This window comes from Crinia signifera, chromosome 2 (assembly GCF_055691185.1).
Source record: "Crinia signifera chromosome 2, ASM5569118v1, whole genome shotgun sequence".
In the NCBI taxonomy this organism is placed as follows: domain Eukaryota; kingdom Metazoa; phylum Chordata; class Amphibia; order Anura; family Myobatrachidae; genus Crinia; species Crinia signifera.
This window is the reverse complement of record NC_139218.1, coordinates 315,035,163-315,051,539: the sequence shown is the minus strand read 5'-3', so window position 1 is coordinate 315,051,539 and position 16,377 is coordinate 315,035,163. Positions and strand designations below refer to the sequence as shown.

General features: G+C 47.5%; 2 protein-coding genes and 1 pseudogene across 4 annotated transcripts in view; 1 reads left to right on the top strand and 2 right to left on the bottom strand.

Annotated features, from left to right (window-relative positions):
- NUDT15 (nudix hydrolase 15) overlaps nucleotides 1-13,372 on the bottom strand; it is a 33,001-nt gene extending 19,629 nt beyond the window's left edge. For 2 of the 3 annotated variants that reach the window (XM_083169001.1, XM_083169003.1), the window contains exon 1: nucleotides 12,529-12,740. The gene's annotated coding sequence lies outside the window, so the exon portion shown is untranslated. Of the gene's footprint in view, nucleotides 1-12,528; nucleotides 12,741-13,246 lie in introns of those variants that run through there. The other variant, XM_083169002.1, reaches the window with a different exon arrangement.
- Nucleotides 713-919, bottom strand: LOC146060852 (U2 spliceosomal RNA; annotated as a pseudogene).
- Nucleotides 13,282-16,377, top strand: part of SUCLA2 (succinate-CoA ligase ADP-forming subunit beta) — a 112,655-nt gene continuing 109,559 nt past the window's right edge. The window contains exon 1 of the mRNA XM_083168996.1: nucleotides 13,282-13,475. Within this exon, the coding sequence (XP_083025122.1) occupies nucleotides 13,392-13,475 (84 nt within the window). The 5' untranslated portion in view covers nucleotides 13,282-13,391. The remainder of the gene's footprint in view (nucleotides 13,476-16,377) is intronic.

Below are 16,377 nucleotides of genomic sequence, written 5' to 3'. Positions count from 1 at the left end.
AGAGCTTCGGCACATTGGGGAAATGGAAGGCCCGTAAAGGGTCGACCACAATACCCGAAAAAAGTGACAAAACTACAAAAAACAAGGAACGTGAAAAGTGACGAACGTGAGAGGGGAAGAGAAATAAATAATAAAGAGACCTCAGCCAGAAGGCCTGGGTGGGGGTGTGAAAAATTGTCCTACCCCATCCAAAAGGACGAGGCAAGGACGTGAAGCGCGACCTGAAGGGTCTTACTAGTGCATGGTGATTTTGGGATCACCCGTGCATGTTCGGCACCCCCGAGTTTCCCCGGGGGCATGGTGCAGCCTCTGACTCCAAGTAGCCGACCGATCAGCGTCCGACCAAGTGTTTCTCTGCTCCCATCGTAGGGCACTTTCCAGCCCCTGGCATGGGAATGGGTACTCCACTGGGCTTTTCGACTGACTCCCTTAGGAGTTGAGGCCCCCTCGGAAGAGCAATCTACTCAGTCTCAGTGTTTCTCCGATCCCAAGGTTAAGGTATTAAGCTGGGCCTTTCGCGGTCTCCCCATCAGAGGCTACGAACCTCTGGAACAGGAGCCATCTACTCAGTCCCAGCCTTTCTCCACTCCCTGGGAATGGATACTAGACTGAGCCTTTCGCTGTCTCATCCTTCAGGGGCTACGAACCCCGTCAAGAGAGCCAAACTACTAGGCCCAGTGTTTCTCCCCCCCTCTCACCAGTGGGTTTACGGAAACAACACCTCCTACCACTGGCAGAGGTGAAGGTACTCAGACAGACTTTTCACCACTCCCAGGCAAAAAAGAGGGGTCCCACACCCTCCGCCCTTCAGAGCAGCTACTCAGTCCAGCCTTTCTCTATTCTCTGCCAGAGGCCAGTCCATACCCACTGATAAGAACAGATACTACACTTGATCTTAGCCAAAAGGCCGAGAAGCGATAGATTTGGTAAGAAATCTCCATTTGTTTAAAGCGGCAATCATTTACACTGCAAAACCAGTTTGATTTTGACACTACAGTAGCAGTGTCATGTGTTATTCCCTTTATATGGTTGCAATGTGATTGTTGGTTATAAGATATTTTTTACATAAATAAGTGCATGTTTTCAGTCTGGCTGAAAAATTATCATAACAAAGAAAAATCTTAGTTTTTTGGGGGGGATTTCAATATTCCATTAATTGAAAGGCTAATTGTCAATGTATATGGGCACAGAAAGGCATAGCAGATACACATACCCTCCAACTGTACCGAATTAGCCGGTACAGTACCGTTTTTTAACAGTCTGCCCCGGCAAATAAAAACTGTACCGAATGTACCAGTTTTTGTCCCGACTCCTCCTTGCTCCAGGCTGTCACTGATGGTGCGCTCTCCCCTGGCCAAACACCCATTCCCAAGGGTGCATTGTGGGTCCCGGGCCGGCGTGCGATGCGTCATAGTACAGGAGTCTGTGCCTGTCAGCCCTCTCCGGATGCGCAGTGGCATCCGATTTCTGGGCGCAAAGCGCAGCAGAGAGAGCTGCCTGGGGCTGTGCACAGCATGGGATGCGGCGGCCGCAGGATGAGGGGATCTGAATCATCAGGTGCAGCCTGGCGAGCGGAGGCTGGTGCACATGAAGCAGTAAGGAAGGTAGCTACACCAGTTATTTATCAATCTCTCTCTTATCATTTGCGTGACATGTGCTGCACCTCATGTGATATGTGATTACTGCTGACATATGAAATAAATAATGAATTTATTTTCAATGTTCTTACTACAATATTATGAATAATTACTTTTTTTACATTTAAAATGTAAAAAAAAAATATTCATAAGTTATTGTAGGCAGAACATTGAAAATAAATTCATTTATTTCATATCTGTGACACGTCCCATTAAAGAAATTCAGCCCAACAGCACTTAAAATGCTCCTTAACAGTTAAGGAGTATCACCTTATAAAACCATGCCCCATTTACCCATGACCACGCCCTGTTTACATGTGACCATGCCTCCTTTCTGAATGTGTACCGCTTTCTGCCCTTCAGATGTTGAAGGGTATGGATACATACTACATAGTTATTTATGTGACTGAAATAACTCCCTTTATCTCTTCACTGGGGTTAATACATCTGCCCCATTGTATGAAGTATAAAATAGGCTGTCCCAAAGTGATTAGTTAATTGCAAATGGTCATGCTTTAAAAAAACATCAATAATTCAAATATTAACAGAAGTATATTTAATTAAATTAAACAATTCAGTTTCAACTAAATAAAATTAGAGCTTAAATAAAATATTTTAGACCCAGTTTTATGCCTAATATACCCTTAGTATACTTAAGGTAAAGTGAAACTGGATATGGTCACTGGTCGACTCAATTAAGGTCTCCGTACATTGGGTCGACCACTAAAAGGTCGACAGGGCTGAGGTCAACATCTGAAATAGGTCGACATGGCTACGGTTGACAGGGTTGGAAGCAGAGCCGGCCGTAGGCAGGCTAGGTAATTGCCTAGGGCATCAGCCTATGCCTACGGGCAGCAGCCTCCTATGCCCTGTGCTGCTGAGAGGGGTAGGGGGAGTGGGTACAGTTTTCTTAGCCCAGGCATGTTAGGGGGGCCCAGCTCACCTCTCTCCTCCTCCCTGGATCCCGGGTTTCGCGGTGGTGCGGTCGCTTGCTCCCCTTTCCCACTGCAGCTGAAAAACGGTAAATTGCCGATTTGCAGCGCAATTTACCGTTTTAAGGCTGCAGTGGGAAAGTGCCAGAGTTGAAATACCGTTTAAAGCTAAATGGTATTTCAACCCATTTTTAAAGCAGAGTCCTACACGTTAAAATAACGTTTAAGAGGCAGTGGGAATGCCTCTTAAACGTTATTTAGCCTCCAGGCAGGGGACTATGTAAAAACCGGACCGGACTAATCTCCGGACTGCCGGACAGGACATCAAAATCTGCAGTCCGGAGCTTGTAGGGTCCGGTCCGGGGGGTGTCCTGTCCGGGGGGTGTCATGTCCAGGGGGGTCCCTGTGATAGCTATCACCAGGGACATGGGGGAGGGGAGATTACAGCCCCCCGTGTGGTCCGGACCGTCCGGTTTTTGCTACATGCCCGGACCATACAGGAAGGCTTTATTCTCCCCCTCCTCCTCTACCTGGTGACAGGTGTGACAGGCAGCCCCCCCGGACAGGACACCCCCGGACAGGACCCCCCCCGGACCGGAGGCTACAAGCTACAAAATGCAGAGTTTGATGTCCGGTCCGGGGGTTTTGTCCTGGTCCAGTTTTCACCCATACCCTCCAGGCAGTCCCAGTGCCTGATGAGACCTAGTAGTTCTCACTTTGTGCATGTGTAATGAGTGCACGTGCATAATAAAGAGCCACTCATTACATATGCGCATATATAATGAGCGGCTCATTATTATGCACGCGCACTCATTACATATGCGCAAAGTGAGAACTACTAGTTCTCATCAGGCACTGGGACTGCCTGTACCCTGCATGGACCCTCGCTGCCTCCCCACTGCCCTGCATCCCCGTGCAGGTAAGTACAAGGGGAGGGGAGGTGGGGGCACAGGGCAGGTACGGGGGGTTAGGCACTCTTTACACTTGGGGGGGGGAGGAGGGATTAGGCACTCTTTACACTGGGGGGGGGGGTTAGGCACTCTACATTTTACACGGTTCACTGCAATGGGAATGGTACTTAAATGGTATTTAAAACGGTAATCTGCTGCAGTGGGAATGCTAATACCGTTTTAAATACCATTTAAGATTACCAGTACTTTAAACTGGTCTGCAGTGGGAAAGCAGCATCAGAGGCTCTTAGAGCACCACCACAGTGTCCCTTTTGCAGCTTGTTGTTACATATCAGAGGCTGAACAGAGGCAGACGGCCAACCAGAGAAGCAGAAACATTGGCATCATGGGATATGTAGTTTATTGCTTTCTGGGTCACACTTTAAGCAGTTAAGTATAAACTACAAATCTCATGAGGCAATTGAGCCCCCCTGCTTTGACTGACTCAGGGATTTTCGGGTCCTGTCCCACTGTCCCACCCACGGCAGGCATTGTCCCGCTGCGGGGGGTGGCAGTTGGGAGACCCCCCAATCTAATAGCATGCGCACAGCGTCTATTCTCGTATGAAAATGAGGCTGCGGTGAATTAGCATAAGCCACACCCTCATTTGCATATGCCCCACCCCCTTTTCGGGCGCGTCTCCCTATTTCCCCAACACAGAAGTTGGGAGGTATGAGAAAGGAGGAGAGCAGCGCTGACATCCTGCATGTGTGCACTGTGGATCCGCGCTGGCATGTCTGAAGTCTGTGATAAGGCTGTGGTTTCAGAAGGGAGTCAGCCCTGCAGTTCTCTGCCTCCCCCTGCCTCCTCTGTGTCTATAAAACCATCAGGTCAGCAGCATGACAGCATCAGTAAAAAGACTCCTCCGTAGTGCACAAATATGTGCTTTCATCACTAACAGGGTAAATATCCTTTTCATTTACTTTAACTACATTTATTTAATTATCAGCTTCTATTTATATCATATGTATTGCAAATAAACTGTTACACACACACACACACACACACACACACACACACACACATTTGAGAGCATGACATATGATCGTTGCCAGGGGTTACATATGCTTGTTGCCAGGCTTTACATATGCTCATTGCCTGGGGTTTCTTGCTCATTGCCAGGGGGTCGCTGCTCATAGCACTAGCGATCCATGGGAATATAGCTCGTTATGCACTGTGTAATGTGAATATGGGTCACTACGTGATGTGTAATGTGACTGTGGGACACTATATACTGTGTAATGTGACTGTGGGACACTATGTCCTGTGTAATGTGACTATGGGTGACTATGTGCTGTGTAATGTGACTATGGATCACAACGTGATGGGTAATGTGAAACTGGGTCACTACGTGCTGTGTAATGTGAATATGGGTCACTGCGCACTGTGTAATGTGACTATGGGTCACTACATGATGTGTAATGTGACTATGGGTCACTACGTGCTGTGTAATGTGAATATGGGTCACTACATGCTGTGTAATGTGACTATGGGTCACTGCGCGCTGTGTAATGTGAATATGGGTCACTACATGCTGTGTAATGTGAATATGGGTCACTACGTGCTGTGTAATGTGACTATGGGTCACTACATGCTGTGTAATGTGACTATGGGTCACTACGTGCTGTGTAATGTGACTATGGGTCACTACATGCTGTGTAATGTGACTATGGGTCACTATGCACTGTGGAATGTGAATATGGGTCACTATGCGCTGTGTAATGTGATTATGGGTCACTACATGCTGTCTAATATAAATATGGGTCACTACGTGCTGTATAATGTGATTATGGGTTACTACGTGCTGTGTAATATTAATATAGGTCACTACGGGCTGTATAATGTGATTATGGGTTACTACGTGCTGTGTAATATGAATATGGGTCACTACGGGCTGTATAATGTGATTATGGGTTACTACGTGCTGTGTAATATGAATATGGGTCACTATTCAGCCATTTTCCCAGTGATCTTTACCGCTGCTCTGCCGGACCGATGATGAGGTGAGTAGAATGATATGGGTGCAGGGTGTACAGCGTGTGAGCCCCCAGGACCCAGGGGACCGTGTGCGCTGCACACCTTGCACCCATTATGGATACATCAGTAGATGGTGGATGTTGCTGGCTTCTGCTGAGTTATAGATGCTTTACCGGGAGAGAGGATCTGGATCAGAGATGGGGGGCAGCAGCCAAAATTTTGCCTGGGGCATCAAATTGGCTAGGGCCGGCTCTGGTTGGAAGATCGATACAAGCATTACGTCGACAATGGGAAGGTCGTCAGTAAAAAGGTCAACATGAGTTTTTAATTTTTTTTTTTTAGCTGACAGGCGGTATTTCTACCATACCATCCATGCCACTACGGCATGGTGGCAGAATATATTAGTGTGCTGAGCGCAGTGAGGCACCGTGCCTGAAGCATGGCGAGCCATGTGAGGGGACGGGGCACACTTAGATGGTGTCCATGTTGACTGACTATGTTGCCATTTGGGACAAAAAAAACATTTTACTGTCGACCTTCCCATTGTCAACCTTGTTTCGATCTTCAAACCTTAGACATGTTGACCTATTTTGGGTGTAGACCTAAGCCGTCGACCGTCACTGAGTCGATCCTATGACCCATACCCAGTGAAACGTGCTCTATTAACCGAAATAAAAATATTCAAAGTGCAATTACTAAGCTTAGCATACAAACCATATAAGGTAAATACTGTTTTATAAGTGCAGCATGCTCTCTTAAAGTTACTAAGTTTAGCATGGCTTAACTGCCAATGAGAATAATGAAGGGTTAAGACACACTTTAGACTAGTGGTTCACAACTCCAGTCCACAGAGAAACCCAGTAGTGCATGTTTTCCAATGCCCGAATAGACTAATACATGGGCGGTTCAGGGAGGGGGGGTGCACTATAGTTTATAGGGCTTCCAACGAGCCCAGTCCCGTGTCGCTAGCCCCCCCTCCCCCCCCCCCCCCCCCCGGGAAAGGGAGATATCGCCAGACAAACTAAAACGTTTTCCCTATAGGATACCATGGGACATGATAATTCTGACCCCCACCCGGTTCCGACGGCTGCCATTTCACCCCGCGGCATCACATAAACTCGAGGTTGATCGCGTTCGAACCCAAATCGCTGGGCCTTCAATTTAATACCAGGTCTATATGGGTCTATTGGTTCCAGAGATATTGTGGGTAAATAGAGTTTTTTATTTCTGAAATTTAATTTCATGGCTGTTCATTTTGTTTGAGGGCAGATTACTCTGGAACCAAGAACCCCAGTTTCACGGGACCAAAATCATTTGAAGCCCACTTAAAAGTTCTTTGATGATACTGGTCTCATTTGAATGGGTCAGTTGGTTCCAAAGATATAGCCGGTTAAAAGAGATAGGCGGTTAAAGGGAGGGGAGGTAGTGGTTTTCTCTCCCCCTCACACCAGAAAATGCAGGGACTAGGCTGGTGTAAAAGGGGCCCACCGGGAATGTCCCTGCATGATCCTGGGACAATATTCACTGGTAATAGCCGGGACCTGCAATGCTCTGAATACAGCCGGGCAGCCCCCCCCCCCCCTCTCTCTGCCTGGCTGTCATTTCTGCCTGGCGGTGGCTGTCCCCCAGTTACCGCAAGCATGTATTCCCGCTTGGCAATGAGCATCTAATCTTACATGGCAACGAGCATGGAACCCCTGGCAATGAGCATGGAACCCTTGGCAATGAGTATGGAACCCCTGGCAATGAGCATGGAACCCCAAGCAATGAGCATGTAGGTAAGCAGCTCTTATGTAGCATTATTTTTTAATAGGCATTATGGTGTTTGGCATAAAACATAATGGACATTATGCTGTGTGACCTAACATGTAATGGGCATTATGGTGTAAATTTTGAATGTGTGCCTTTGGCGCACAATGTCCCTGTTTATGAAGCATATTGTGAATTTTGATTTAATCTCTGTGGCATTATGTGATTTTTGGCTCTATTCGTGTGGCATTATGTGAATTTTGGCACAATCCATGTAACATTATATGAATTTTGGCACAATCTATGTGGCATTATGTGAATTTTGGCTCAATTCATGTGGCATTATGTGAATTTTGGCTCAATCCATGTGGCATTATGTGAATTTTGGCACAATCCATGTGGCATTATATGAATTTTGACTCATTCCATGTGTAAGGGGCAAGTATAATGGGGTCTAGTATTTTGTTGTATAATGTGCATAAAGTTGTATATGTGTGGTACACTACACTCAGGGACACGTCCCCTTTGAGTGGCCACACCCCTTTTCCAGAGCGCGCCTTCGGTGTGCGCACAACTACACTCTTCACTTTTGTCGCCAAGGTGGGCCTGTGTACTTTAAACGCCAGGGCCTATTTTGAATCATATTCCTGCCCTCTCCCTGCTCTCCTCTCTCTCGCCACTCCCTTAGCATGTACACTGGCACCACTAACACCCTCCCCCTCCCAAACCCAACGCGATGCCACACGATCAACGCGATTTTAACATTGACAGGTAATTTAACATCGATTCCTATGTAAAACCGCGTTGATCATGTCGGTCGCATCGCATGTCATTATAATGGCATGCGATGGACGCGATCAACGCGATTTTCTCTAAGCCGGCAATAAAGGCTGGTAATTGACAGAAAATCGCGTTGATCGCATACCTTAAGTACCTTAACTTAAGGTATGCAATTAACCCCGACGGGCGCCGTGCTAGGAAACAAGTACTGATTAATCCAAAGTTAACAATATGCATAATAAACAGGGACACTTACACCATATTGCCCATTACATGTTAAGCCACACACCATAATGTCCATTACATATTATGCCAAACACCGTAATGTCTATTAAAAATTATCCTACATAAGTGCTGCTTCCCTACAGGCTGATTGCCAGGGGTTCCATGCTCATTGCTATGTGGGAGTACATGCTCGTTGCCAAGGAGGAATACATGTTCATGGAAACTGGGGGACAGCCGACGCCAGGCAGAAGTGACAGCCATTGACAGCTGGGCAGAGAGCCGGGGGCTGCCGGCTGTATTCAGAGCACTGCAAGTCCCGGCTACTTGAAATAATACCCCTTTCACACCAGAAAATGCAGGGTTTTACCCAGGAATATGGTCCCTGGATCGTGCAGGGACATTCCCGGGTTGGCCCCTTTCCCACCAGCCTAATTCCTTTTTCTGGTGTCAGGGGGAGAGAGAAAACCACCCCCCTTTAACCAGTAATATTGTTTAACCGGCTATATCTTCAGAACCAATTGACCCATTTATACGAGACCAGTATCATATTAAAGAACTTTTGAGTGAGCTTCGAATGATACTGGTCCTGTTTGGTTCCAAAGAAATCTGCCCATAGAGAACATGAACAGCCATGAAATGATATTTCAGAAATAAAATAAATCGGTTTACCCGCAATAGCTCTGGAACCAATTGACCCACATGGACTAGCCTGGTATCAGATTGAAGGCCTGGCGATTTGGGTTCGAATGAGATCAACCACGGCTTCTGTGATGCCGGTGGAGGGGGAAACAGGTGGGGGTCAGAATTAGCGGGTCCCGTGTTATCCTATGGGGAAAATGTTTCAGGTTTTTCTGGCGGTATCTCCGGTTTTCGGGGGGCCAGCAACGCGGGGCTGTGCTCGTTGGAAAGCTACAAAATGAGCTATGTCAGAAATGACAGGGGGGCACATGCCCGGGTGCCCTCTCCTCACTGAGGAGGATGGAGGAGCCAGCAGGCAGGAGCAGAGGAGCAGCCTTAGAGCCACCCACACCAGCACAGTGTCAGGTATGTGATGTGTGCTGGGGAGAGTGACATGTTAATGTGTGCAGGGAAGGGGGACATGTTAATGTCTGCTGGGGAGGGGGAAGGGTGACATGTTAATGTGTGCTGGGGAGGGTGGGTTACATGTTAGTGTGTGCTGTGGAGGGGGAAGGGTGACATGTTAATGTGTGCTAGGGAGGGTGACATGTTAAGGTGTGCAAGGGAGGGGGCTGACATTTTAATGTGTGCTGGAGAGGAGGAAGGGTGACATGTTAATATGTCCTGGGGAGGGTGACATGTTAGTGTGTGCTGGGGAGGGGGAAGGGTGACATGTTAATGTGTGCTGGGGAGGGTGACATGTTAAGGTGTGCAGGGGAGGGGGAAGAGTGACATGTTAATGTGTGCTTGGGAGGGTGACAGGTTAATATGTGCTGGGGTGACATTTTAAGTTGTATTGGGGAAAGAGGCATTAATGTGTGATGGGGAGGGACATGTTAATGTGTCCTGGATAGGTTGAAAAGTTTACGTGCTGGCATGGGGGTTAGTATCATATTAGAAATCGTTTTCACAGTAGGCTATTTTAGCCTGATTTTTAAAGGCCAAAATGCACCCAGCCCCTCTAGCAGTGCCCTGCTAGAACAGCCTGCCTGTCCGTCCCCGCGCCCTGTAAAAAGATGCCGTGCGCAGGTGTGTGGTATCTATTCACATTAACCAGTGCAGTTGGCAGAAGACCAGCATCACCTGTGATGACGTTGGTGGGCCCGGCCTGCCTCCAATGGTGACGTCAGTGGGCCCAGTCTTGCTGCCCCCTGTATTCCAGAGCCCTGCCCTGATCCTAGAATCACTAAAAATATGGGCTGCACACTGGGTTTTCTGCTTCTGCAGCGATAGTGTAGTGTGTGCAGGGAGAGGGCTGCAGTGAAAGGGCAGTAGCGTTGTGTGTGTAGGATAGGAGGTTAGGGTAGCAGCGGTAGTGTGTGCAAGGAGTGGGGTGCAAGGTAGCAGCGGTAGTGTAGTGTGTGCAGGGTAAGGATGGTTGTGTAGTGTGTGTGTTCGGGGAGTGGGGTGCAGGGTAGCACTCATGTAGTTTGTGGCATAGGGGGTGCAGGTTAGTGGCCATAATGTAGTGTGTGTGTGTAAGGAGGAGATGCAGGGTAGCACCAAACCTGCCTGCCTGTCACTTAACGGGTGCACCCCTGCATCTGACCAACCCACACGTCCCTGTATGTGTAACTCCACCACCTGCAGTATCCTCGCACCTGCCACTGCACCACCGTATCCACTTGCGGAAACACCACAACCGCCCCTCCCCCACCCGCAATACAAGCACACCCTCCCCTCTGAAACCCACAGCACAGCAACCTCTTCCCCTTACACAGCACGCCCAGATCTCATCCCTCCAAATCCAGAACACATAGTGTTCATTCTAGCAACCGCCATCTTTGAAAACCTATGCAGTTCCTCTTCCCTGCCTGGGGTGTCGCTGTCTGCTATAGTGCTTCTAGCACAGTGTGGTCTGTATATCAGCACTGATATGCAAACTAGATCTGTGCTAGAAACACAACAGCAGACAGCGACACCCCGGGCAGGGAAAATAAACTGCATGGGTTTTCAAAGACGGCGGGTGCTAGAATGAACACTAGGCACACCTGCACCCGCCCTTTCACCACCCGCAGCCCCTCTGGACCTCCTCACCCATACGCCCCACACACGCACCTAGCCCTCCCCCACCAGTGGCACCTCCACACCCACTCATTTCACCACGGAACACCGCACCCACCCCTCATCCACCAGCAGCATCTACATACCCCCTCCCACATCTGCGCCCGCCACCCGCACCTGGCTCTTACACATAAACAGCACTTTTCAACTCCCTATGCGCAGCACCCTCCCACCTGTCCCTATCACACCCGCAGCACCTGTGGACACCTTCCACCATCCACAGGCCACCTGTGCACCCACCCCTCCACCACACACATTTGACACCATCCGCTGTTGCTATCAGATAAGCCCCGTACACACGGGGGAGATATATTTCTCAGCCATATATGGCTGAGCAATATATGGCTGAGCAATATATTGCTCAGTTTCTCCTTTTCATCAGCGACCAGAGATGGTCGCTGATTAAAAAGAAACTGCCGGGGGGAGCCCGGCAGTGGTAATCAGCTGGTCGCAGGAGCATGCTCCTGCGACCAGCGATCACTACAGGGGAAAAAATGGGAGCGCGCACCCGGCGATATATCTCCGGTGCACACTCCCATCGTGGGCAATATGGTCGCTTAGCGACCATATTTCCCGCGATATTACACAAAATCGCCCCCGTGTGTACGCACCTTAAGGCCCAAAATCAGTCCTGATTATCGCAACAGACAGACCCATCCACTTCACTGCACACCACCTTGCCTCTCTTTAGCCTCTCCCTACCACTCCCAAATCTTTCATAATTGCACAGCGTTTTGCAGGTTAAGGAGGTGGAGCCCATTACGACGGTGTGAAGAGCGCCCAAAGGGCACGATGAATCACCAAGTAACAGATATTTGAGCAAACTGCGGAATACTATTGGGAGCTGGGTGTTTGTAGCACAAGCAACTACAGTAATAAATGAAAGGGGTCATGTAAGAGGATCTGTTAAAGTACAAAATAATTACTGTGCGGCTTTATTGGCCTGAGAATTGTAACATGGCAAACACTAGAAGCGGTTTTATGCTGACTAAACGTTTTGAAGAAAACTAAATATTCAGGTGTAGATATGATAGATATGAAGCAGTGATAAGGGAGAAGTGATAAAGTGCATGGTACTTTATCACCAGCCAATGACCTCCTAACTGTCCATTTTTAAACCCAGCCTGTAACTTAACAGTCAGGAGCTGATTGGCCAGTGATAAAGTACCAGGCACGTTATCACTTCTCCCTTATCACTAGTTCATACATTAACGACAGGCTGAAAAGTTCTGAGGTATTACATAACTCGAAGGCAGGGTCTTGCAATGAGGTGCAAGGAAAGAGTGAATGTGTCTTTTCTGGGGCACGCTTTTTAGTGTGTTTGATATTTGAAATTAAAATATAACTTTTAATTCATTAGACTTTTAAAAGGAAGGGTGACGTCTCTGTCAGTTTTTAATTATGGTAGTATTACATCCTGCTTTTGTTACTACAGTTACTACTACATTAGGTCAGCACAGCACTGTGTACATAAATCCAAGGCAGCTGAACAGTCCAGGTTTTAGGGATATCCATGCTTAAGCACAGTCAGCTTACCTGTCAGTTTGTTTCAACCAGTTGTGCTCTCACATAGAGATCCAAGTTTGGGGAACTCTGGAGGGTTTATTTATTAAGATGGAAGGTCTATTGAAGATGGGATGTTGCTATTGGCGACTAATCAGTTTATATAATCTCCTAGAAGGTGGTAAATAAATTAGATTATGATTGGTTGTTATAGGCAGGGCTATTTTTCAGCAGGCTCCAGCAGGAACTGAGGCCCTTATTCTAGTTCACTCTTTCTGACAAAATATTTCTTAGATGGACAAAACCATGTGCACTGCAGGTGAGGCAGGTGTAAAACCCCACCCAAATCTAATTATCTCTGCACAAGTAACACCTGCCTTCACCTGCAGTGCACATGGTTTTGTCCATCTAAGAAATATTTTGTCAGAAAGAGTGAACTAGAATAAGGGCCTCAGTTCCTGCTGGAGCCTACTGAAAAATAGCCCTGGTTATAGGCAACATCCCATGAGCTTCAAAAGAACTTAGTAAACAAACCCCCGGGTATCTCATTGTAAACATGTCCTAACAAGCAGATGCTGCCCGGGAGGTTACACCGAGGCTGCTCCATCACTTGTAGAAGAAGAAATGCCCAATAACTAAACAGGCGCAGTTACTTAGTGCCTATGTAGTGCTACTACAGTGCTAGAACTGAGACAAGCAGCTGATGCTCCAGGCAACAGCCGGCAACCATAGAGCGTGACCTTCTACCTACACTCACGGACAGAGCCTCCACATTGCTCATGCAAGTTCACCGCCAGCAGGCGGACGCTCTAGATCTTCCGCTCTATGATCAGGGCAAGTGCGCCTGCGCGAGGAGCTGAATACCGAGGTGTGTCCGACTGTCTGTCCGAGACAACATGGCGGCCTCCATCATGTACAGCCGGCTGTCAACGGGGTTGAGGAGCCGGGCGCCCCGGGCTGCGCTGGCATGTGCTGCACAGGTAACTGCAGTGTTAGGGGGAGCTAGTGGCGGACAAAGAGTGATTGGGATGTGCCGGGCTAGAGTCCAGGGGTCAGCCCGGTAATTGGTTTCTCTCGGTGAGAATAACCGCCCTGGTTACTTCTGAAACAGAAGTGTCTTAGCAACAGCAGCAGCAACCCCCCCTCCCGCGTCTCCGCTCAGCCTGGTACGGAAACGGTTAGTCGCTCAGCTGTCACCACAACCCTGGCACTGGATGCTGTGCCCCTGCCGCACTCACCCACTATGCAATGCCAGCTGCAGGGCTAGTCAGTGTGTGTGGGCAGTGGTTGCCCAGCTTGGGTGTGTGTATACTGTATGTGTGTATCAGGGTGCCAGCTGCGGTCACATAGGGGCCATCAGTGCATTATACGCAGTGTATGGTGCGGAGTGCAGCAGCTGCAATGCCCGGGGATGGAGTTTCCCTGAGGGGGTAGTATGGGTCATGTGAGGGAACGCTGTCAGGGAGGGGGAGTGCTGTGCTGCTAAGAAGGAGCCATGTGTCCTTGTGCTGACATCTAAGATCAGCCAGTGCAGGCTGGCCTCCCCTGCCTGTGTGTGCGGCTGGGTGCTGGCTATGTGATTAATCACTTTGCCTGGTCATCATATATCCCTACAGCTTTGTGCCACATGGCCTTCAAAACATTACACATATTCCCCTGTGCTGCATAGTGTAATATACAATTTCTAGTGATGGTGTAACATTGTCTAGTAGTTTGTTGTGTGTGTTGTTGTTTTTTGGGTGCAGTTCTTAAATGTGACCTTACAGGAGGTGTATTTTTACACAACTTTGAAAGCTTGCCATTCTGCAAGCCAGTATCTACCTTATACGGCCTACACACATGCCGATATTAAGGCAAAGTCGCTTAGCAAATGCCCTCACATCGGTGTATGTGTGGGGGCTATATCGGCATCCGTGAGCGTCCCCGCGCGTCTTTATCGCTGGCCGAGATTGATGGACAGTGTCCATCAATCTCGGCATCGGCAGTGTTCTTCCACCGGAGAACACTGGTGCTGTCTGCTCGCTTAGCACACAGAGCTGACAGCTCGCTCTGTGTGTGGGCTGTCAGCTCTGTGTGCTATGCGATAGCCGCGCAGCACAGCCCGACCTAGCATAGCTAGGTAGCTCTGCACACATCGCAATGTGTGTAGGGCCCATATGACAGGTGAAACTAACTAGATCTGCTAACCAGCAGTGTTTTGTCTGTGTAAGACAGTTACATTTTATCTAACATACTTGTCTGCTTATAACATCCAGAAACTGCATCTTCATTTCTTTTCTGAGTTTTGCCTTTTGCCAATTTATTGTGATCGTCCTTAATCATCCAGGCACTGACTCCTAATATTACGTTGTACGATCTACAGGAGACTGTTGTGTTTTTACAATTATCAAAGCAAAACCCTAAGCATGTGTGTGGTATGGTTAAGATTCAGATGATTGGTCGACACAGACATGATTTTTTTTATTATTTAAAAAAAAAAACTTTACCATCCATGTGGATTCCAATTTAGAACAGTACAGTGTGCTGTGCACAGCAAGGCTCTTGGCCTGAAGCATGGCGAGCACTAATTGGGATTCCATATGCTCAGTTGTTGACATCGGTACACAAAACATGTGAAAAACCTCATATGGACAGTTTCATGAGTCAGCCTTATTTGTGGATACCTTTTTATTATTATTATTATTATTATTATTATTATTATTATTATTTTATTTATATGGCGCCACAAGTGTTTCGCAGCGCCGTACAAAGGAACAATACAGGGAGACAAAACTTGGCATAACATTGAATAAATAACAAACGTAGAGTACAAATAAAGAGCACCACAGTTAAATACACATTACAGCTTAAATGTTTACTAGTGTCAACCTATTTCTAGTATTTCCCTTGTGCATCTTGACCTGTTGACCCTATGATCTATACCTGGCATGGTTCTAGAAAGGAGGCTGGAATGAACAGATAAAGTTTTTCCATAGTTTTCAAAGTGATCTATAATATTTGATATGTATGTTGAGGGCTTTATGCAAAATATAGCTCTACACCTGAGGCAAATGTAATGCATATTGACATAAGTTTAGATTGAAAAAATAAATTCCTGGGTTGTCCCCTTTCAGACAGAAGATGGTTTTTCCATTTTTTAAGGCAGTGTCATCGTAAAGGGATGGTTTGCAGGCACACAATAATGAGGTCATGCAAAGGTATATGTATTAACACCTTTACTTCCTTACTTCTTATTAACCCCTACTAATTTTTATTTGTGTACTGCCCTGGAGTACTGGAGTGTGGCGGCATGTTGGGGGCCCAGACCCATACCCAGTATTGGGAACCCCCAGTGACACAGAGATGCCTTGATGTACGGCCTGAGGGCTTAGCCCTATATCTGCAGATATATGCAACCAAAATCTCTGTGTTATCACACTGATGATATCAGCAGGTATCGTGTGGCCCTTCCTGGCCAGTTAAAACTGTTTTCAAGCAGCCAGACAGTAAATTCATGGGTCAAGTCATTCACGCTTAACCCTGGTCACCAACCCGGGAAGAAAGACCCAGCAAAAACCCAGGACAGTTGCAGTGTTGGGTACCCGGAAACACAGTTCCTGGTTGGTGGCTTCCAGACATAACAAAATCCAGATAATTGGAGGAATATCTGCGCTCTACCCCTATATAAATGATGACTGGAGAGAAAAGCTTATTTCTCAAAAAGCTTTTTATTGGTGAAAAAAACAACAAGGTGATATAAACTGATCAGTGTCAGATATATACAGTGAATTGAAAAAGCACGTACAGTATATGGGGATTGATGGCTGGAATGTCTGTGTCACAATGCTGTGACACTTGATGGTTACTTCTGAACAGTCAGGGCTGGCCTACCCCGGTAGCCTG